Below are 23,914 nucleotides of genomic sequence, written 5' to 3'. Positions count from 1 at the left end.
AAGAGTTTTTAATATGAACCAAAATTCATCTGGACCAACTGAGAAATTTAACATACTGATACTGTAATTCATACAATATTTTCCCTGAATATGTAGATGAGGGTCAATATGCTGCACTTTAGTGCAGAAATCACCAGCTGTCCTGCAAGTTTTACATTTCCCTGCAGAAACACACCAAATGACAGCTTGTTGTTAAGTTGTGCGCAAGCCTCTTAATGACCTATTAATAATTTGACTCAAGTGTATTGCAGCAGGTAAACATGTAAAATCTGCAGAAAAGTGACTCAGCAGGTCCATAGTTGGTGATCTCTGCACTAGTGTATCAGAAAAATAACTGTGAGATGAGTATAGCAAATGTCAATTTTAAACTTATTGAATTTAATAAAAAAAAAAATCAATATTTTAATTAAGATCCAGTACTTGCAGGTCCAGTAAAATATGACTAGCATTCAGAAATCAGCAATGTCATAGTCATGGGATGTGAGCATAACAATGCACAGCTTAAAGATGAAATCTGCTTGTGGACTTGAGGATTCGGATAACAATTTTTCCATCTGGGTGATTTGTGTGGGGACGGAGAATGACTATAAATACCATGGTGTGCATACTAACAAGTGTGTCTACTCACACACTTAAACACCCAGTTATTTTCCAGTATTTTAGATGGACGTCCTTTCTCTGTTCTGATTACATCTGTATGTTAACTTGTCAGACAACCCGTCTGCACTCAGAATATTTTTCCCTTATGAAACAATCAACTCTTTTGTATTGTATAACTATGCTATTTTCAACATCCTGTGAAACTGATGACATACCCTGTTCCCTGCAGAAATTACTTACCTCCTGTTGCCTCCTTTAAGCCTGTAAAAATTACTCCAGTCTAAGAAACCAGGCCTGTTTTAATAATCTTCATTATTCAACGTTAAGCGTATATCAGATGTACATTCCAGCTCAGTGCTCCTGCAAAGGCATACAACTAGATTAAAACAACACACGGACAGCAGCTATTACTGAAGGTCAGATTAATGGGAAGTCCCCACCTTGTTTACTTGTTGTTGTCTCTTCCATTTCAAAGCAGACTGTTAAGCTAATCATGGGTAAATTTTCAGCTTTGCTGAACAGGCAGTCGATTTTTTCAATGCTTATCTCTTTAGGAAAAAACAACAGGTGAGCCATGACATTAAAGATAGACTTGGACCTGAAAGACATTAATTAAAACTGTTTATAGTTAATGACGCATAATGGAAGGTTAAACACGACACACAGTTATGAATTAACTTTCCTCGTAGGGTTGAATCTTTCACACAGCTGTATAGGAGATTATTGTCTGTTGTTGCCTTATAAAGATAACAGTATTACACTAGTTCGGTGTCACTCATGTTTTCAAGTTAAATAAAATAAAAACTTCTGGAAACATCACATTTAACCTCATCAATGTAATATATATTGCATAAACTTTTAGGCTTAAAAATCAACTGGAGCTTGTATTTGTCGACCCATGAGCAGGAAATGCTGCAGCATTTGGTTCCTTTGATGTGAAAACTAAGTCCTGAGTGCGTTCTGGCTTTGAGATGCTGATGATAAGAGGTTGTGAAGCTAGATTGGTTTGTGTTTGTTTTTGCTGTTGGTGTTTTTCACGTTCAGATGCAACTTTTACTTATTAATTTCTCAAACTGGTCAAAATTTGCAAATGACTGTAATGACTAAAGCACTCAGCAGCACAGGCCGACGATGTTCTCCACGTTTAAACTTTCTGTTTTGCTAATTTAATTGATGTTATTGTCAAAGGAGATTAAAATGATCTCATTTAAAATGAAAATGATTGAATTTAATCGATTTTCCACAACTGAACAACCAAAAACACACTCATTAATCAGTAAGAACGATAGCTGCTCAGACATGTTAAAAAGGTGAGATAGAAGCTGAACTTTGCTCCTCCACATACGAAGCCGTTCCTGAGTTAGGCTCAAAGTTCAGGTCATGCAGACAGTTTCAGAATCGCCTCTGTGAGTGGATTAGCACTTCTCCCTCTTTCTCAAAACTCTTGACTTTGTGCACATTGAGCTAAAACTCAGGATGACCCGCTGGGCCCTTCTTGTTCCTCTCCTGCTCCTTTTAATCCATAGTTCTGTCAGTCAGGAAGCTGGGGACCCCGGAGCAGCTCCAACACCACCATCGGGCGAAGCGTCTGATAGCCAGCAGGCAGGGGATGAAAACGACGAGGACTGGGGAATGAACTCCTTCCGAGGCGGCTTTGAGGCCGTCAGTGGCTACTTTGACTCAATGCTGGAGTTCATGGGCGGACGAGATGGGGTATGCCAATACCGCTGCAGATATGGTAAGTCAAATATAATAGATATAAAAGATATAAATCTTAATGTCTGTTTTGGCCTTCCTTTGAGACAGATCATGTTGTCAGTTGGTGGTTTAAAACTTTTCAAATGCAACTGAGAAGTAAAACTTTGCAGGACACACAGGTGACATACACTAGATGTTTTGTTCATGTCATGGCAGGATGTTGAATGTTTTCAACAGATACCAGACTCTAAACAAAACATTTCACCAGCTTTTACACAGTAAGGCTGAAGCTGTGCAGCAGTTTAGTAAATGAGGTCATTAACCCCAGCAAGTAATCAATAAAAGGAAATAAAACTTGTTTTCTTTAAATCTTTCCTGTAATTAATTCAAATACTGCATATGACGTTCTCAATCAAGAAAATCGAATTTCAGGCATATATCCAATTAAAAGGGTCTAGTTGTTGAACAACTGGACATGCAGAATCGTAGCACAGAAGCTACTCAGTTGCTGTGTAATAAATCACAAAGTGAGTTCTACTCCTGCACCCATAATCTAAAGGATTTACTCAGCCTGTTATTGTAAGTTCTTCCACCTGTCATTAGTATTAGCAGGGCGGGACCTGAAAATGGACTGTGGCCTCTGAATGATAGTAAAGGTGTTGTGCAGTGTCAAATATCATGTGAAGCCTACATACTACATGGGTCAGTCCAGCACAGTTCTGCTGGTCTGGTGTGAACCGTGACCTGCATCTTATCACTTTTACCATGATTTCTCTCTCAGGTAAAGCTCCTCTTCCTCGACCTGGCTACACAATGCCTGAGCCCGATGGATGCAGCTCCTACTTCTTTGGTCTTCCTGTTCCAGAGGGGGTAAAAATCTTCTGTCTAAATGGGCAAAATTAAAAAGGCACTTTATAAGTCAGAGTTATCAACTTTGGCTTTTCTTTAGGTGGTTTAAATCTCAGCACGCTACAGTTCTAGTTTCACTACCAGTAAAACAAATATATATTGTTAAGGTGTTGAGTATAAAAATATAATAAAAAAAAAAATCTAATAATATTAAATAGTGAATCATGGCTTCCTCTCTCGTGCTGTGGAAAATGCATTGAGAGTCTTGACATTGGAAAGTCCTCATTTTACAAAATAAAAAAACATGTTCGCTTGTGCTGTATTGTTTTTTTAAGGTTACTCAATACTGTGTAAATTTCTAAAGCCCCTCTAATTTCTTTATATATTTATATATATCAGGAAAATGAGAAGTAGTTACAATTTAAATGGGAAAACATTATATAAGGAAAAACAGTGCACATTTCTAGCAAACTTGAAGATGAATATTTGATTTGAGCAGTTTTGTTCTCCACCCAGACAAGCTTGCCTCTTATTTCTTTATGGAGTCTTCATGACTGCTCCAGGTTGCTTAAATGACTTTCCAAAGCTTTTTGTCAATATGATTTCACACTGATTCATTTTAAGCTTCATCCCTTCATCATACCTGCTGCCGCTGATCTTCAGCTCAGTTCTTGTGTCATGTGACTTCAGCTTTTTCTCCCTGTTTCTGTTTCTGTTTCCCTTCCTTAAGAATGGCTTCTTGACAGTCACTTTTCCATGGAGACCTTTGCGGGGCCTCATTTATCAAGCTTGTGTAGAAACAAAAACCAGCGTACGCCAGATATAGTCAACTTTTGGTATTTATGAAAACCAAAGTTGACGGGAAAATGTTCCTACCTCTACGCAAACTCTGACCCAGGTGTACGCATAGAATAGGGGAAAACGAGAAAGAGCGACACAAACGGCACAGAATAAAATCAAGGAAATGCTTTGAAATCTGAGACGTTTGTGCACAATCCACTATTACCTTTCACACCACATGCAGACTGGAGGCTGGAGGTCTAGAAGTGATGCGATGCTAATAAAACACACAAGAGCTGGATTTCCTTTTATTTATTTATTCTTACACAATGCTTTTTTTTGTTGTTGTTGTTGCCCCAATTTCTGTCCAGTTTTTATTTCCCGCAAGTCCTTGTCCACCTGGTTAATAGCGGTGATTGTGTCCCTCTGCACCGCCCACCCAGCTGGAGCACCGCCCACCCAGCTGGAGCACTCAGCAACTAGAAAGAAATATTATTTAACACTAAATAAAATTCTACTAATCTCAGATGTATCTGTACATATTTATTTTGTAAATTAAAACAAATGACTAAGTTACCGGCATCATTACTGCCATTTAGCAGACGCTTTTCACTTGTCTGTGAATCAAACTTCTGTCTCCCGCATTAGAGACGGATCCTCTACTGACTGAGATATCCAGCCATATTCTCTGATTCTTCTGGCATGTCTTGCCTTCTGACACTGCGTTGTCAGGATCAGCCACCCGCTACCACTATTCTGCCTTTCTAACACAAAGTAATGCCATGCCGTGCCCACCAATTAAACATTTTTATGTTTGTCAACGTGGTCCATCAGGATTTCAGTCTCACACCCCGAAAATTCCACTTCTTAACTCTTTTGCCCTCCTGAGCAAATGCAATAATTCATTCATAGTTCATAGGCGTCCACCTGACCATTTATAGCCACCGTGTGGGCGTGGGAAGGCAAACTTTAGTCTGATTTTTTTTTATTCTTGCAGATGCAACTGAACACATGGGAACAAATGATGTGTTTGTGATGATTTCTAGTAACAGAGATTTTAAAATGACTCATTTATGTGTAGACACAACACTGGTTCTTGCACTGGTTAGGCAATTATTACACTAAACCCTGTTGTCTGAACCCACTGATTGAATCAGTCACTCTTTTGGCAAAACCATGAGCACTTCTCACGTGTTTAGACACAACTTGCCAACACATTTAAATTGTGATGTACTTGTGCTGCATAACGATGAGCACATGTGGCAAAAGTCACCAGTTGAACACAACAGCTCAAAATTGATCACGCTTGTGGTTAATGATGTGAGGTGGTCAGCGAAGACAAAGAACAGTAATATCTGGTGCAGGGATCTCCAACTCCAGTCCTTGTGAGCTACTGTCCTGCAGGTTTTGGATTCTACCCTGACGCAACACACCTGACTCAAATCACTGGGTCATTAACAGGCTTGTGCAGAGGTGTGTTGTAGTAGGAGACATCTAAAACCTGCAGGACAGTAGCTCACGAGGACCGGAGTTGATGAAATCAGAGCTACTTTGACTGAACATGTTCTTGTTCATGGTATGAGCATGAGGGAGGCCGGTGGCATGACCCTGTACACAGAAATGATGCTGTGGCTGAGTAATGCACTTCTCATTTGTATATGTTTGTACTTTATTTTTACATATAAATAAGTGCTAAATGCACAGGTTATTTGTTTTGCAACAGCTACAATAAACAATAAACATTTGTTTCTACAGCTTCATGTCCTGAGCATTGTGTTTTCTATTTTTCTATGTAGTATTTAATGACTGCTCAGTCATATTTTTAGTTGTGATTGACTCGGTCACGATTTAACAACATAGTTCAGTTTTGGGCAGATTAAACTGTTTTGAGGTGAGCGTTTGGTTTTGCAAGAAGAGTTTTTGTGAACGTAGCGTGAAAATTGGGTTTTGTGTTCAACGGTTATAGAAAAGAAGAGAAGCTTTCAAGAAATGTCTTAGCAATTGAGAAAAACTATTTTCTTTGGCTTGGAAGACTCACAGGGTTGTCAGATGCAAAATCAAGACTGAAAACTAATAAAAAAAATAAAAAAAAATAAAACAGCCAGTATCTTTAGAAAAATATTTTAACTTTAGGAAACCTGGAGAACTACTGCTCAAAACCAAAAGGATTAAATGAAGAATCTGTTTTTAAAGAAGAGATTTCTAATTTTAGTCCCCGAGTGCTGCTGCCATGCAGGTTTTAGATGTTTTCCAGTTGCATCACACCTGATTCAAATTAAATTGAATCTCCATCAGTTTGGTGTCAAGTTCTGCACAAGTCTGTGAATTAGACAAATTATTTGAGTCAGGTGAGTTTCAGCAGGGAAACATCTAAAACCTGCAGGACACGGCCCTCGAGAACCAGGATCATCCATCTGTCTGCTTTTTATGTGCAATCCAAAATGTGCATCTAGCTAGAAATGAAGTTGACTCTCCTTTCAAATAATAATAAAAACTAAATTAATCTGCCCTTTACTTATTTTCCATTTTAGCTTCTCACAATATCCAGATGTGTTTACAGGACATTTACATTATAAACATCAGGCTACTTTTTTATTTCAGAGCAAAGTTTCCATGGACTCAGTGATTGGATCAGTGTTTATTTACTGTTAGATCCACACTTAATCGTTTACGTTTGTTGTGTCAGATGGACGTGGGCATCCCTGCCATGACCAAGTGTTGCAATCAGCTGGATATGTGTTACGACACCTGCGGCTCCAATAAGTACCGCTGCGACTCCAAGTTCCGCTGGTGCCTCCACAGCATCTGCTCAGACCTCAAGAAAAGCCTCGGCTTTGTGTCAAAAGTCGAAGGTTGGTAATCTGTTGACCCTTTCTTTCTTCCAGTTTCAGAAGCATGAGCTGAACAAAACACAATTCTCTTGTTTCATGTTTCAGCTATTTTTTGCTTGTATAGACTTTGTATTTATCCACAGTAGAAATGTTTGAAAGGTGTGAGACTGACCAGCGTCCATGTTTCCATTCGTTTTGTCTTCAGCATGTGAAACTGTTGCAGACACTTTGTTCAACACGGTGTGGACCCTCGGCTGCAGGCCCTACATGAACAGCCAGAGGGCAGCCTGCTACTGTCAAGGAGAAGAGAAAGATGAACTTTAGACAATAACCATCCTTTTATTTATAAAACCCAATCAACTAGAGCCACGCTTCAGGAGATGGTGCTCTGAGTTGAAGAGGTGTAAAGGAGGCTGTGACGACTTGAGTAATTTATTTGAAAGTTTTTGCTTCGTTTCGTTAAAAATCACTCTTCATTTAATAGTTTATTGTTAAATGTTCCACCGGAACTGAACTGCTGAATGAAATGCTTTGTTCCACCCGAAAGAAAAACAGATGTGTGTAAAATGTGTTTGCATGTCATAGTTAGCCTACCATAGAAATAAATAATACAATCAACAGTTTCAATAAACGAGTGGCATCATTCATTGTAATAATAGACCAACTGACCAAATTATGGTATGTTCATGTAATTTTCCAAGATAATATAATGATAATGAAAAAAAATTGATTGAGAAGACTGGGGATGGATGAAACACTTTTCTCAAATGGTAAGACTGTCAAACTTTCCTGGATTAAACATACATCTGTCTGCTAATTACACATACCGTTTTAAGGTTTTTAAATATACTTTTTCATTCACAAAATCTGTAGTGAAATGTTATAACTTACCTCAGTCTGTAGCGGTTTCAACATGGATCAGTAACAGCTGCAGGAAGGATAAACACGCGTCTGTTCTTAGTGTCTGTTTTTAGTGTCTGTTTTGTTTAAAAATTATATTTAAAGAATTCCTGGAGCACCACTTGCTAATGTTAATAACGTATTGTGGACATTTACTAACTTTGAGCCCAAAAAAACACATTGATTTGACTATGGTGGAAAAGAAAAGAAAAGAAAAGAAAAGAAAACAGGCTGCATGGTGGTGTGGTGCTTAGCAAGGTCGCTGGTTCAAGCCTCAGTTGGGCGAGGTTCATGAGTTTGCATGTTCTCCCCATGTATGCGTGGGTTCTCTCTGGGTACTCCAGCTTCCTCCCACCATCCAAAGACATGCCTGTTAGGTTAATAGGTCACTCTAAATTCTCCCTAGGAGTGAGTGTAAGCGTGAGTTTCTCTGTATTGGCCCTGCATGGACTGGCGACATGTCCAAGGTGTAACCTGCCTCTTCCCTGCGAATTGCTGGGATAGGCTCCAGCTTCCCTGAGGCCCTTTACTGGATTAAGCGGCACAGAAAACGAATGGATGCACTTTAAAGACAAGAAAACAAGTTCAATAGAAATCTAGTTAAATAAAACCCTGTTTAATACAATTTATTGTAATCCAAAGGCATCCAACCTCAACCCTGAGAAAAGGAGGTGAAGATAACTATCTTACGAATTGATTTACTGTAGCTGTAGACAACAAAAACACCTTACCTGAATACCTCAGCTTACACATGATACACGGTGCAGGGGCAGTGTTCTGAGCATGTGCAAAACCCCTCACTACATTGTTCAAGTTGGCCAAACCCACATATCTGAGTGGGCAGTACTAATTGTCAGATTATACATTAGTTGAAAGAATAAAAACCTAACATTTTAAGTTGTCTCTGCTTTTTGGCAAAAATCAGTTGACCTAACCTCGGGAAAAAAAATTGGAGGAAATAAAAGCAAATATATTTGTTACAGTGTACAGTGATCATTTTGGTTAACTATTTAAACATAAATTAAAGGGAAAAATCACACGAAAAGCTTTATATATATATATATATATATAGAGGACAATAATGAACCCTTTGAAAATTTGATCATAGCTTTTGAGTTTGGTTGGAACATCGGGGATTTACTATAGTGGTCTCTTCAGTTATCTTTGCAACTGTAAGAACATAATAACACTGGCTAATTTCAGGAAACATTTATTACATTACTTATTCAAACACAGTTACAAATTATGACCACTAGAGGGAGACGGTTTAAAAACAAACAAAAGTCAATTAATATTTGAATTTTCACAGTCCAAAGACATGCATGTTAAGTTAACTGGTCACTCTAAAATTCTCCCTAGCATGAGTGTCCAGGAATGTTACTTTGATAGTTTTTTGTTTGTTTTTTTATGTCTGATTTCAAGTTAGACTTCATGTTAGTCTCTGTTCCTGCATACAAAATACACAAAATAACAAGTGTTCCTAATAGGAAAGCTTGTCAGAGTATGCATGCTGCCATTTGCTTCTTACATTAGGAAGGTGTGTAAGTTCAGGTAGAGATTCATACATAATGCAGCTATAATTTTAAAGGGTCTCGTCGGAAGTTTAGCATATTTCTAAATTGCTAAACATTCAATTATGTTGCTGTAGTTCCGCTCTGTGGTCACCAGAGGGCAACAATAAACCCTGTGCTTTGGTTATTATTTAAAACTGTCTTGATGCCAATGAACTTTAATATTTTTGCCAGAGTAATTTAACCTCTATTAAAAGGCACCTTTTTCAGTTCTAGTTGGCAAAACACCAGTTATCCTTACAACTACACTAAAATAATTTCAGAAAATGGTTAAAACAAACTGGCAAATACCAGCAAAAATGACTAAATATTTAGTCTCTTTGCTGGCCTTTGCATCTGCTATTAGTTACTTCTGTTGTGAAACAAAAAATTATTAATTTAATTTACCCATTATGTTTAAAGTCTTCCTCTTTGCAGTTGTGGTCATGTTTCATATTCTTCATCTTTATTTAAATTCCCAATCACTCCTCAATTTTAGAGTACCCATCTTCCACTTTGGAATCTTGAATTTTACTTATAAATATATATATTTTTCCATGTTATATTTTCAAATGAAGCAGTTCAAAATTGCATTGACTCACATTTTACTTTTTTTTTTTTTTTTTGTCTGTTACAGAGTCTTTAACTTACCCATCAGTTTTCTAATCCACACAGCCATAGGGGTGCAGTGCAGGGTCCAGCCACGCATCAGCTAATCAAATCAAATCAAACTTTATTTATAAAGCACTTTTCATGCTACTTTCATGTAACTACCCTACAGACTAGGCAGACAGAGCTCGTATGAAGGATCCCCATGAGGAAAAACACTGGAGTTATAGATGTTAGGCAATAAGTCATAATAAAAGCAACAGGTAGAAAATATAAATAAAGGAGTTAATAAAAAAAGTGTACTTGGGTAAAACAAAAGGAGAGAGTCATATAAGTAGATGCTATTTAAAATGAAAACAAGAATTATAGAATTAAATTAATAAATCTATAAAATGATGGTAAAAAAAAAAAAGATAAAATAAAATAGACAAACAAAATAAAAAAACCTATCAGCTAAAAGCTAAGCTAAAAAGGTTTTAAGCCTCCTCTTCCTGAGATTCTTCGGCAGGATGCTCCATAGCCGAGGCGCGTAGTGGTGGAACAGGGTCTCAGTTTTGGTTCTGACTTTGGGAACAACGAAAATGCCAGTACCAGAAGATCTCAGGGTCCTTGAGGCCTCATAATTTGAAAGCAGGTCACATAGATAAAAAGTCCCAAGATCATTAAGACATTTATAAACAACTAAAAGAACCTTAAAATCAAACCTGAAACACCCGGGGAGCCTTAACAGCGATTTTAAAACTAGCGTGATGTGTTCCCGCCCTCTGGTCCTCCTCAGAACACATCCTGCAGAGTTTTTCTAATTGTAGGTTAGAAATATTCTTTTTGGGAAGATCTCTCACACACTAAGAAGGTTTAATGTTTTGTAATTTAGGTAAAATGAAATCCCTCTTGTATTTAGGAGTGGTAATTACAACTTCAGTTTATTCCTGGTTTAGCTGTAAGAAGTTCTCTGCTATCCATGACTTTATGTCTAAAATAAGGTCTAAAAGGAGGCTAACTGGCTCCAGGTCATCAGAAGACACAGCAATGTAAAGCTGTGTGTCATCAGCATAGCTGGGAAAATCAATGCTGTGCTTTCTGAAGACATCCCCAAGAGGCAACATGCACAGATAAAACAGTACTGGACCTAAAATTGATCCTTGGGGACCCCCATATTTTATGGGTACTTGAGGAGCATGTATCCATACTTATGAAAATCCATAGATCCACAAGATAGGAGTAAAACCATTTAAAAACAGTACCTGAGATGCCCACCAGAGTCTTTCTAATAAAATCTACTGTATCAGACTAAGATTCAACATCACCAGGACAGAAAGTTTCTGAGAGTCCAAGTTACACCTGATGTCATTAACAGTCTTTAAAAGGGACGTCTTGGTACTGTGGTTTGTTCTATAACCAGACTGATATTGTTCTAAAATATTGTGTTTAGATTAAAAAAAAAAAAAAGAAGCTTTTTCAATTATTTTACTTAGAAACTTAAAGTTTTATAGAGTCAGTAGTTATCATGAATGTTTGGGTCTAAACTACTGTTCTTCAGAAGAGGCCTCACCACTGCTGTTTAACAGGCAGCAGAAACCATGAAATGTTTTGAGTCACGTGGGACTGGGATCTAAATGCAGGTTCTTGGCTTTAATTTGAAGAAAACTCAACCAAACATCTTTGCATCAACCAGGATTGAACTGGTGTTTCCTCAGGTAAAAACAGTTTAAATAAGTTATAACTGTATTATTGTAGATTTTAGGGTTGTTCATGAAACATTTCTAAATGGATTTAATTTGGTCTTCCTCTCTGCTCTCTTTGGTTTCAGTTTCTTGATTTCATCATTTCTTCATGGTGGTGTGGGTTTTGCTCTTGTTTTTATTTTGAATGGAGCTACAAAGTTGAAGGCTAACTTGAGTTTGCTGGTGAAAATCACACGATGTAGGTAAAATCTGAGCAGTTTTGAATAAAATATTAAAACTTATTCAGAAGTTACAGTATATATCACTTCCTCACATCTCTCAATCAATGAACTGGCTGATTATTAGACACCTAAAGCATATAAATAAGCATTTGCCCCACAGGAAACCAGCCATGACCATAAAATGTGACAAAAACTATGGTTTGATTTATTTCAGAAGCATCTTTACTCAAGAATGAGAACAGCCAATAATATGACAAAAATCCTTCTGCGAATAAAAAATATGGTTCAGTGACAAACTGCAACAGAGCCTACGAAATATATTTAACACATAAATTTATAAAAGAGAAAAAAGGCCAAACAGAGACACAGAGGTACAGAAACAGAGAGGTAAAGTAAAACCTGTCTTAATGATTTCTTACACAAAAATATCCTTCTGGGAAGCACGTCGTTTATTTTTAGGGTTCAGGAATAATTCAGTACAAATGTGGAAAAAATGTTCTTCAAAATGGTCTTTTACAACATGCCCTTCATATGTAAATAATGAGTGTTAAAATTAGAAGCTTGTGATCTCCCAGGACTCATAACCGAATCACACGACTTTCTTTAGTCCACAGATGCCTGGAAAAGAGAAAAACAAACATCTAAAAAACCTGAATGGTTAAACCTGCTGCATTTCTCACTGACATGCCTGTTGCAATGCATGGTATTATTTACATTAATTTTCCCTTATTACTGCAAGATTCAGGGGAAAAAAGTAGCTAAAGAAAACAGTTATCCACATGAAATAAATTATGACTGCATCTCCTTCAGGGACAAAAAACACCCAACAAATCAGGCTGCACGGCTGGACTCACGTTGAAGCCACCATAGACTCGTAGGAAGGTTTTATCGTACTATAACAAGACATAAAAATAATCTGTTCCTGGACAGGTTTAAGATTAAGTAAATGTAACCTCAGATAAACCACTATACATGACAAATTACAGTGTATTATTATTTAAAAAATAAATCCACTTAGGAAAATTTTATACGTTTACTTACGTTAACTAAGCTCAAGGTTCAAAGAGTATTCCGGCTGCATGGCTTTGGCGTTGTAGACCTGATTACTGTCCTTCACCTTTTGGTTAAATGCTTGAAGCTGGGAGAAAAAATAAAATAATAACAGAGATTATTTTGACTGAGAGTGATTTATTTGTTTTGGTCGAAGATCAGATGTCTAACAGCAACATTAAAGGTTTATGGAAAGGAATGAGAACTATTACGGAGTATGGGAACTAACTCTGGTTGCCCCACTGCAATTAATGTAAATGAGGCTAACCAGTTCTTTGCCAGGTTTAATGACGTTAATTCTGCTTCCCAAGTCCAGCTAAAATGTCTCACTTCGTATAAATCAGCAGGCTCAGATGGTGTGCACCCACGCGCTGAAACTTTGTGCTGATCAGCTGTCAGTTATTCTGCATTTTAACTTTTCTATGTCCATGTTTACATCTAAAATCCCAGCAGCATGGAAAACATCACATATAATTCTTTTTCCCAAAAGAACCATTAATAGCCTTAGACCCAAAGCTCATTATGAAATGCTTAGAAAGACTTGTTCTGGGTTCATCTAAGTAGTCAAGTCTCAGCTTTTCTAAATACCCTGCAGTTATTAGATTAGAAAGTTTGTTTGAGCACAATGACAAATAATGACAAAATCCTATAGGAATTGCCTATAGGAAAGGGGTGGGAGTGGACGATGCATTGCTTTATGCTTCACAGCATCTACAAGCGTCTGGAAACCACCGCTAGCTCAGTGAGGATTCTGTTTCATGATTTCTTCAGCACTTTTAATACCATTCAGCTGCATATTTTAACCAATAATTTAATTAATTTTAAACTTGATAACAAAACTGCAGCTTGGATTTTAAATTATCTTCTGTCCCGTCCTCAGTATGTCAAACTTGGTAGTAAGCAGTCTGATACCATTTTAACAAATACAGGAGCTCCACAGGGAACAGTTTTATTCCCTTTTTTATTCTCTCTTTACACAGCTGATTACAGGGTCAGTCGGCCATCCTGTGCTGCTAAATACTCAGATCATACTGGACTTGTGGGTCTGCTAATCCGGGACGATGACCATGTTTCTAGTAAAGTTATTCTGTAAAGTTCTTATCATGTTGCACTATGTAGATTTGTTTTATTGTGAATGTTTGGTGGTAAAGAAATTTCCCCTCTAGGGGATGAATAGAGCTTATCTTATCTAATCACCTACTACGAACTCATTATATTAAATCCAATTTTTTAAAATAATTTATCAACCATCAATGGAACTGTATAATAATAATAATAATAATAATAATAAACCACATGGATGTCAATCATAATCAGGATCACATAATAGGAAGCTTGATTTAAAATTGGGTTTTACATTATTAGAAACTTTATAGAATTATCCTTTTTCTAATATTAGCAGCTTTTATCATTCCTGGTCCTCCTGCTATTTCCCTTCTGCAAGCTTTTTCTGTTTCCTGCTTCAGAGGCTGTAAATGCAGATTTACCAGGTCAATATTTATAAAGAGAGAAAAGTTCTTTAAGAGCTGCTCTAAATGTGAGACTGAAGGAAAAGCATCAAAATACTTTTAAATCTTGAGGGTTTTTCTTCAGCTGGTAAAGAAGTGATAGAGAAATATATAGAGAAACCTTAATTAATCAAAATGTTTGATGTTTAAAATGAAAATGAAATGCTCACATTAATTTATGCTTTAACTATCACAGCATGCAGACTTTGCTTTAAGTCTGTAATTTAAATGGTCGCTCCTTTTTGTGTAATGTACCTACACAAAATAGTCTAAATTGGTGAAATAAAATAAAAAAATAAAATAAAACAAAGAAACTCTAAACAAATTATTCTAATATGCTTTGATTTAAATTGTTTTTTCATTGTTTCTATTTCTTTTATATCTCCTATTATGTAAATCACACTGAATTGCTTTTTTGTATTAAATATGCTGTACAAACATACTCACCTTGCCTAAAGTTCTCAATAAATAACAAAAACTGATTAGTTGTGCATGCATACTGTTTGTCTCATAGCATATCACATTTTAAAGTAGCACTATGTAACTTTCTAACCCTAAAACTGTCCTTGTCCCTGCACAGTCTTGAGGATGAGAAACTGCATTTCACACCTTCTTCTGGGACGCTGCATCACATTACAGAGTTTCACATTATCACACGCACCACACGCTAGCAACTGGGTATCAACATACTGGTCGTTTTGAATGCAAGAGAGAGAATCAACATTGGACTGACTTTTAATAACTGGAGAGAGTTCAGAGAAGAGGCAGGATGAAGAGGGAATGCGGATCGGCCTCCAGTAGGGGGCGCCTTAGTAAGAAACTCTGCCAAAGTTCAGTCGTGCTTCTTTAAAGTTTTATACACAGTGATGCAGAGTGGACAAGCAGTGTTAGGAGTAGAGTAAGGCAGATATCACAGTTTGGCCAAAATAAATCATGCCATGAGGTTAACATGATGTATTATTGGCTGATGGGCAAGTCAACAGTGTGGTGAACATCCCAACAAATGCCCAGGCATACATGGTGTTTCATTTAGTTTTGGAGACTACTGAACAGATTTAGTTTAAATCTTTAATGTTTCGGCTAACATAAACTTTCCAGGGTATACCGCTATAACCTTAATGATATGGATTAAACATGCCACAAAACCTACGGTTTACCAACCTTTTTCCTCAGGTTAGCCTTTATTTCTTCCTCTGTTGGTTCAGGGTTTTCCTGTTCTGATCGTTCTGTGTTATGATCTTCATCGTCCTGTGAGGCTTCCACCTGTGAGGTAACTGTGAATAACGGTCTGTCCACCTTCTCTCTATTTAAAGAATACTGCATTTGGTTTTCTAACAGTTCCTTTATCATTTTCATCTTTTTTTGACTCATGTGCTTCTGCCCTTCCTGGTGCTTTTTTAGCTCCATCATAGGGTGCTCAGATGGCCGCTCAGTCTTGACAACCTTCAGGCAGCGTGGACCAGAGGCTGATCCAGTCTGTCCTTCACTTGCAGACAGGTCTGGATTCATTAGTGAGCTTACATCTTTGAGATGGAAATGTTTGGGATGAGGGTGCTTCAGTCTGCGTGTCATTTCAGACTCATCCCGGCTGTGTTGTGGGTAACAGGGCTGCTCAAAAACAGGAGAGGGAGGAACAGTGTTATTCTGAGCGTATGACCAGTTTGCTGCGCCTCTGTAGGTTTTGCTGTGGCAGTCTGTGTAATGGGAATACTGGTACAATACAGTAGAGTGAGGAAAAGTTTGGTTTCTGGAACTGGGCCTCTTCGCTTTGTTGCAGGACTTCCTCCGGGCTTTCGGTCCAGCTCTGCTGCTTTTACGAGAGCGGCTGCGCTCAGACTTTCGCTTGTCTGTTGATTCTATGCTGCGGAGACAGGGTGATTGGCTCCAACTACGGCTTCTAGAGGCTGACCCAGAGCTTGAGGAGAAGGATGAGGAGGATGAACTAGTACAAGCCCTGGGAGAGCGCTTTTGATGACTCTCCTCCTTTCTGCTGTCAGCCATCGGCCTGCCTTCAATCTTCTTTCCATACAGCCTCTCCTGAGTGCGGTCTGTAAGTTTGCTCATCTCCTCCACCCCCAGGTTTAAGCCCAGACTTTTAAGGATGTTCTGCAGCTGTTCTTGCGTTTCATCAACCTTTGGTCCATCTTCTTCCTCTTTCCTCTCCTTCAGCTTCTTTGCTGCCCTGGGAGATTCTGATTGGCTAGTAGAGTCCAAAGTGCATTCTCTTTTGTTTGTCATTGTCTCTTTAGGATTAGGTAAAGATTGTTCTTGAGTAAGTGACTCGGTTTTTGGCCCCATGCTGCTCCTGCTGCAGCCTGGCTGCGAGGCTCTGCTGTCCGACCACTGGCTTTCACTCCTGAAGGGCAGATCAGACTTGCTCTTTACATCAGGAGGTTGGAAGTTTAGTAGGTCTTCTCCGTCATCGTTGACAATCCTCCTAAGAAAGTTGATGTCAACTCCTTTGTTGAGCACATTGAGGAAGCGCTCAAAACCCTCTGCAACGCTTTTCTCCCCCTTTTCTGGTGAAGTAATGCTCCGGCTTGGAGGAGGCAGTGGGTCATCAGGTACCTATGAAATGCCAGACACATAGAGGTTTTAGTTTACTTAAAATGTTAAGAAGAAAGGGGTACTCCAAAAAGCAAAAAGTATAGTCACTTTCTGTCTGAGTGCTTCTGTTTAATGCCTTCTGGATGGCGCCCTGTTGCCTCACTGAGGACCACAAGCGAGGCAAGATGGCGCCATCCAGGCTGCTTTCCCTGAGTCGGGTTCTGCTGGAGGTTTTCCTTTCCACTGTCACCTCGTGCATGCTCAGGATTGGATCAAAGTTGATGCAGTCTGTTGGTTTTCCTTAGCTAGGCTATTATTTATTATGAATTGGCTTGAATTGATTTGTCTGTAAATTGCTCTGAGATGACATTGAGGCTATAAAAATAAAGCTGGATTGATTTGAAACTTTTATTCCTTCTGCCATTAGGATTTTAAATATTAAGCATCTCCTGAAGATTAGAGATCTTAGTCACCATTATAATTTTTTTTATTATTTCATTATCTTTTAATTCCATGGTCTTCTTGATGTTCTTATTTTTAAACACTAATGACCTGTAAATCTGTTCCTGTGACCTGATCTGGTGCACCGATTCGCCCTGAAGGCTAACTGTGGTTATGTTTTTGTTTTTATTGATTTTATCTTATTTTATTAGAGGGACCATTAAAACTCTTTCCTCCCAGGGATATAGAGGATACCCACTGACATCACCACAAACAGAACTGTGACGTTGATCCGCCATGGTGGAGGAACCAGCAATCTGCTGACATCAGCTCAGCAGTGGCCGTCTTTTCATCTCATTTTATTCTGAATTTCTGCCGAGTATTTTATCTTTTGTTGTGTACACGGCTACAGCAGCAGCTTCGTGATCAGCCCACAACAGGGAAATTAACAGAAAGATTTTCATCCTCGTGATAAACACGTCACAGAGAACAGTGGAGTTGTGCAGAGACCAGCAATGAGCTTCCAGCTGACCGTGAGTTGGATATAAAGGACAGTTTGGGCTTTATGTGAGTAGAAAGAAAGATGGCTGCATTTACAGCGTGTCAGCTAGATGAGTGGGATGATGAGAGAACAGGTGAGGTGGAACACCTGAGAACTCATGTAGAAAGGGTTTCTGGCTACAGGGTTTTAAATGAAACGGTACCGTTCTGGTGAAAGTCCCATGAAGTGACGAGAACATGAATTTCCTCCACCAGGATGTGATGTTTGTTGTTCTTTCATTAACATGAGTCCCAGTGTTCATTGATCCGGACAAGTTTTTTAGTATATCTTGTTGCTCTTGTAATAAATAAATATACCTTCACATATTGCTAATTGTTTCATATTTTCACTCTTTATGCTTAAACAAGATGTATTAAATTAATTAGCTAATCCTGTATATTTAGACATTTGTTTTTCCTTTCATAATTCCCAGAATATATTAATTTATCACAAATACATGAACATATAATATATTTGATTTCAGAATCAAAATATGAACACATATTTAATTAACATATAAAATTTCTGTGTGATGGTGTAGCTGCAGCCGACAGTTTGTAGACTCGTAGTTCTTCATCCTTCTGTTTGTATAATGGCTGCATGAACATTTAAGTAAGGAAAATTTATCTATATAGCACTTTTCACAGATAAAAGTGCTTCACAACAAATAAAAATACAATATAACAAGTCAAAACAATGAAAACTAAATATATGAACAATCACCAAGGTACTTAAAAGCTTGTCTGTATAAAAATGTCTTCAGCTGATTTTTAAAGGAGTGAATGGGGTCTGTTGAGTCTAAACTCTAAAATTTATAGGCATCCAAATTTAAATCAACTTAATGATCAGTAGTTTTTAAATCCTTGACACATGTATGAACTTATACCAAGCACAATAAGCGCTGATGTCTGAGGCTGAAACCAGGGGCAACGCATCTATAATAAACCAGAAAAGACTGAATTAAATGATCCATCAGTAATACTGTACTTGAGTGGCAGGTTTAATGTCAAGTAAATATAACAAGGCTTATCACAGCTTTACATGTTCAGTAAATATAAAGTTAAAACAATCTGTTTAAATTGACATGTTTTATGTTTTACCAGGAACTGTTCTAATTACCTTAAACTAAACTGCATGTCCTGGACTATAAAATTAGCTTAAATGAAACACGTTATTGTGTGTAGTTGTTTAGATGTGTATGGCAGTGTATCCAGGATTAACCTTGCCACTGAAGATGCTGTCGCCTCCTTTGTTGAGTAACATGAGGAAACACTCAAAGCCTTTGTTGCAGCGGTCCTCCTCCTCTGCTGGTGAAGTAACACTCTGGCTGGGAGGCGGGAGAAGGGCTGTAGGTTCCTGTGAAATGGAAGATACACAAAAGTATTAAAAATAAAAATATCAAAAATATCTTTTAATCCCTTGACGTCTATTGCTGCAAATCTGCAACCTCTTCTGGCCTTTATTTGTTTTATTTCTTTTTATCTAATGAAGTTATTTTATTTATTTGCTTTTATGAATTATTTATATTCTTATTGTTTACCTTTTTTTATTGTTATCAATTTATTTAATATTTAATTGAATCTTTTTTTATCTTTTTCTTTTAGTTACTTTTTTTTTTTTTTAATCACAAGAAGAGTTTATTTTCTATCTTTTGTATCTTTGTCTCCTTCTTTACTCTCTTCTCTCTCCTTTCTTTTTCTATTTTTCTTTTTGACATCCCATCTCTGAGGTAGTTTTGTGACGTTAATCAGTTTGAAATGAACTCAGCTTAATCAGGTTTCTCCTGACAATAAATGATGTTCATAAACATACGTGTGTATAGATGTGTGTATGTTAATGGAAATCGTGCAGGGTTTACCACGTCGTTTAAGGTGCCGTCTCCTCCTTTGTGAAGTAAACTGAGGAATCGTTTGAAGCCCTTGTTGTTCTCTTCCTTTGCTGGTGAGGTAAGGCTTTGGCTGGGAGGAGGCAGTGGAGCATCAGGGACCTGAGAAATGTCAGATGTAAGAGGTTACATGATCACCTAACTTTTTGTTAAAGAAATTACAGTGGCTTCCAAAAGTATTCACCAGGCAAGCAGCACCATGAAGACAAAGGAGTTTTATAAACAGGGTTACAAAACAAAGAATGAAAATCTCATGGAGCATCTCATGGCTGTTGTGTAACATGTGGCATCATGACCATAATTTAGAAATGTGTCCACATTCAAGATTTAAGGCTACTAAAGAATGATCAATTCAAAGATTTAAAAAAATAGGAGTAAAGTGTAGACCTAAAGTGAAAAAAAAAACAACTTTGGCATTCAGCTCCCTACTTTGCATGTCATGCACTGGTTTCCCATGCATCACCACCAAGATGAAAAGGGATTTTTTCTCTAGTTTGTCCGTGAAATTACATTTACGTTTCTGAATTTTCTAGCTTTACGAGACACTGGACACCCAGATCTAAAACTCCTGAACAGCTTCCTCCTCAAGTCATCAAAGCCATCAGTCCAAACTTGTCTTTAGTTTGTCTTATTAAGGTGTTTGTGCAAAACGGTGAAGAAGTGAGGAAGTTGAAACCTCTCTGTTTAAATGGCTTCATGTCCCCCACAGTGCGAAGCCCATCCGAGACTATGAGGAAGGAGAGTGACATGCAATTTCTCTGCAGTTTTGCACAAACACCAAGTTATTGTGTCCTCTTTGCACAGCGGCTGCTGACACAGAACGCCATCCCCACAGCGAAGCACGGTGGCGGCAGCATCATTATGAATCCAAAACATGGTGGACAACATGCTATCAGGTTTGGCCAAGTATGACTGCAGTCTAATTATACAGGACTGCACAAGAGAGCTCATTCATACGTCACTCCAACAAGCTCATTTGATGTCAGAATAAAGGAGTGAATGTCAAAGGACTTGTGTAAACACCAAACGGATGTAAAGACCCACTTTTTGACCTTCCAAGGCTCCAAAGGTTTAGGAACCACTGCACTAGAAGACATGTGTCATGATAAAATAAATAGAAATTAAAAGGAGCATATAGATATAGGAAAGAAAGACAGAAAAATAAAAATAATAAAAAATAAACACATGCCTTGTGTTTTTTTTCTCTAATGTCAAACAGAATTAGTCTCTCACAACAATCAGATGTTCTTTAGTTACTTCAATCTGTTGTCGGCTTCTTCTGGCTAATTACATTAACTGGAAAAACCTGCGAATCCACGTGGTTGTTAATGGCAGTCTGTACCATATCTATCAAGTTGTCAGCCGCTCCTTTGTTCAGAACACTGAGGAAACGTTCGAAGCCCTTGTTGGAGCTGATTTCCCCCTCATTTGGCGAAGTAATACCCCCGCTGGTAGGAGGCAGTGGAACATCAGGGACCTGTGGAACATCAGACATGCAGCATCAATATCGGTAAAACATTAACTGAAAAGGAAAATGTATATTTAAAGTAATTCTGGCTGATTTCTTTACGAGCTTCCACCAAATCAGGCCTTTACAAAGAGGCTGAGAGTGGGAAGATGACATTACTTACTACACTCACTAATAAACAATGTTTTTTAGATTTAATGGAAGAAAAAGTTAGTTTGTGTTCATCTTAAGCCAAACGATTAGAAAAATGTATTAAGTAAAATTTGGTAACATCTGATCACTTTCTTTCAAATTATTAGAAAATGCACTGGCCTCATTGGAAGAACTATTATTGTATTTTCCCTTTAATTAAAAGTTTTAAATACCACTTTACAACACTTTCAAGTATAGTAGTACTTACTATACTTGAAAATCGCCATATTTTTAACATGAGGAAGTGTATTTTTCTGTCAAATTAAGAGGGTTTTCATAACAGAGATGTTGATTAAAGTAGCACACCATTACTTTCTGACCTTAAAAATGTGTTTCTGACTTGTTTTGATGGCACAGAGATATTTATTATCTATTTTCCTGGAGCCATCATTAACCAACAGCATCCCGAGGCAGACAAACCACACTTCAAAACTATTTGCAACTACAAAACTGAGGTCCAATCTGCCTGATCTGTATTTTAATTTTAATCTACAATGTGCTACATTTGTGACAAATGATCTCACAAAAAGCCACCGTATTGTAGCCAGGCTGTTATTTATTTACACCGTGATTGTGCTTATTAAACATGTTACCAACCTTCTCCCTGTTAGCTGGAGAGATGCAAGGGTCATTAAGCTTCTGCTTCAGCATCATAACTCTGAGCTTCAGCGGATGATCTTCCTGCAGCAAACGGCTTTTCTTCAAAACAGATGACTTTAATCTCGCTTTACGTAAATGGACCTAAAAAGAAAAGAGTGCACCACAGTCTACAGTTTATGTGAAAAGCCATATAATGTGAAAGATAATTACTCCTCTTTACCTGAGAGAAAATGCTTAAAGGTCGTTGCTGCAAAATCTTCTTCACTCTGTTTTTCAGTGTTTCTGCTGTGCACATATTCAGCTGCTCATCAGAAGAAACTCCTGCTGGCGTTGGGTTCTTCACAAGTAGTCCAACAGTTTTAATGGCAATGGCAGTTTTCTTTTGCATAATTCGCTCCTCTATTTCTTGTAGCTCTTTCCTCTTTCTCACCAGCTCAAAGTCTTCCACATCCATAACTAATGAGTCCACACCATAGCTCTGGGAAGGGGGGTTAGCCTCCCCCCACCTCTCACTGTTGCTGCGCATCTCCACAGCAGTGTATCTTGAATATTGACAGTAGGTGTCCCAGTCACTGTTTATCCCAGTCAGCTCCATGCTGTTGTTGACACCACTCTGATGGTCTACGTCCGGATGTGTCTGCAGCCTTTGACCAGGGTATCTCTGCTTGTTTGGATTCATTGTCCAGCTTCTTGCTTGAAGGCTTATGAAGATGTGGGAGAGACACGCACGTTACTGAGCGTTCGGCTATCATCTAAACCTTTTGAACTAGCCCCTACCCTAGTGACACCCACAAATCTTCCAGACAGTCGATCTGAAGAATCACAAGTGCTGCCATCCCCCTGTGCCTCGTTATGCCATTTAACATAATTTACAGCTCATAGGATATCAATGATTGATTAAACTAAGGACTCAAAGGACAACTGACTCATTTTGGTTTACATATAGCATAGCAGCTAACAAGTTTACCTACTTGTGCTGGTTAAACAAGATCTATCACAGCTGAAAAATACTTTCAATTTTTAGAGACGAAAGGCATTGAAATTACAAAACAAAGATTAAATTCGTTTCAACACTACGGAAAGGCAAGCTTTAAAATTAAACAAATAGTCTGAAGTAGGAGAAAAAACCGTCGCTGCCTGCTGACAGGCTTCTTGGTATTTAAGAAATAGTGACTAGATCAACAATAGCGCCCCTGCCATCCGGAGGATTAACATTGCGGGAATAAAGCAGCTCATCTCTTAATTTAAATACATTTTGTGTTTCGTTCTATGATTTATTTACCTTTGGCAAATATATTAATATATAAATAAGTAAAAGCGATGACGCTCAGACCAAAAAAACAAACACAACATAATTTTACAAACTGTTTAACTGTTAAGTTACAACGTACCTGCGCCCCCTGGTGGCCGGAGTACCGCTACTGCAGGAATAAATCAGCTCAACTTGTTCTAAAGTTGTATTTTACTTTGGAAAAAACATCATTAATCGACATTTCCTCAATTAACTGATGGTCGTTTAAAACTTATGCAAATAGTGAGAAATATCACAATACCTGATTTTTGAATGCAATAAAAACAACTAACAGCTGGATCTCTGTATGGGTAAATGTCATACTAAATAACATTCATTCTGTCAGAAAGCTTTTGATATCGCTTATCACATGAGATGAGATGTGTGAGAAGGTTTAGCTTATTCTTGGTTAAAAACCTATTTGTAAAATAGAAATGCATATTAATAATTCTGCACTGGAAAGGGAAAAGGTTACCTGTCGAGTACCAGAGGAATCAACAATTGGCCCAAAACATTCTTTCCAGAAAAAATAATTCCTCTCGCCTGCTAATTGCTGGGATAGGCTCTAGCTTCCCCACGACCCTGATCTGGACTAAGTACTATAGAAAATAGATGGATGGATGAATTGTAAAGCTCCAAAACTACTGCTCACTTAAATTACCCTACAC

General features: G+C 37.9%; 2 protein-coding genes across 2 annotated transcripts; one reads left to right on the top strand and one right to left on the bottom strand.

Moving 5' to 3' along the window:
- Positions 1–1,981: 1,981 nt before the first annotated feature.
- LOC121638812 (group XIIB secretory phospholipase A2-like protein) lies at positions 1,982–7,219 on the top strand. Its single transcript, XM_041983811.1, has 4 exons — positions 1,982–2,338; positions 3,080–3,168; positions 6,614–6,779; positions 6,964–7,219. Exons 1-4 carry the CDS (start codon positions 2,077–2,079, stop codon positions 7,080–7,082), a joined length of 636 nt encoding a protein of 211 aa, XP_041839745.1. The 5' UTR covers positions 1,982–2,076; the 3' UTR covers positions 7,083–7,219.
- A 3,680-nt stretch (positions 7,220–10,899) lies between these two features.
- On the bottom strand, positions 10,900–23,233 carry LOC121638810. The gene is made up of 9 exons (XM_041983804.1): positions 23,093–23,233; positions 22,176–22,656; positions 21,953–22,096; positions 21,038–21,172; positions 19,669–19,797; positions 19,032–19,166; positions 15,443–16,849; positions 12,765–12,861; positions 10,900–12,341 (listed from the first exon to the last, which is right to left on the bottom strand). Exons 2-8 carry the CDS (start codon positions 22,632–22,634, stop codon positions 12,766–12,768), a joined length of 2,505 nt encoding a protein of 834 aa, XP_041839738.1. The 5' UTR covers positions 22,635–22,656; positions 23,093–23,233; the 3' UTR covers positions 10,900–12,341; position 12,765.
- Between the last annotated feature and the right edge of the window lie 681 nt (positions 23,234–23,914).

Source organism: Melanotaenia boesemani, chromosome 4 (assembly GCF_017639745.1).
Source record: "Melanotaenia boesemani isolate fMelBoe1 chromosome 4, fMelBoe1.pri, whole genome shotgun sequence".
Lineage (NCBI taxonomy): Eukaryota > Metazoa > Chordata > Actinopteri > Atheriniformes > Melanotaeniidae > Melanotaenia > Melanotaenia boesemani.
This window is presented reverse-complemented; position numbering and strand designations above follow the sequence as displayed.

Coding starts and splice junctions, on each gene's coding strand:
- LOC121638812 (XM_041983811.1), top strand. CDS start 2,077: ATGACCCGCTGGGCCCTTCTTGTTCCTCTCCTGCTCCTTTTAATCCAT. Junction 2,339..3,079: donor CCAATACCGCTGCAGATATG/GTAAGTCAAATA, acceptor TTTCTCTCTCAG/GTAAAGCTCCTCTTCCTCGA. Junction 3,169..6,613: donor GTCTTCCTGTTCCAGAGGGG/GTAAAAATCTTC, acceptor TTGTTGTGTCAG/ATGGACGTGGGCATCCCTGC.
- LOC121638810 (XM_041983804.1), bottom strand. CDS start 22,634: ATGAATCCAAACAAGCAGAGATACCCTGGTCAAAGGCTGCAGACACAT. Junction 19,167..19,668: donor ACGGCACCTTAAACGACGTG/GTAAACCCTGCA, acceptor TCCATTTCACAG/GAACCTACAGCCCTTCTCCC. Junction 12,862..15,442: donor AGGCTAACCTGAGGAAAAAG/GTTGGTAAACCG, acceptor TTTTTCTCCCAG/CTTCAAGCATTTAACCAAAA.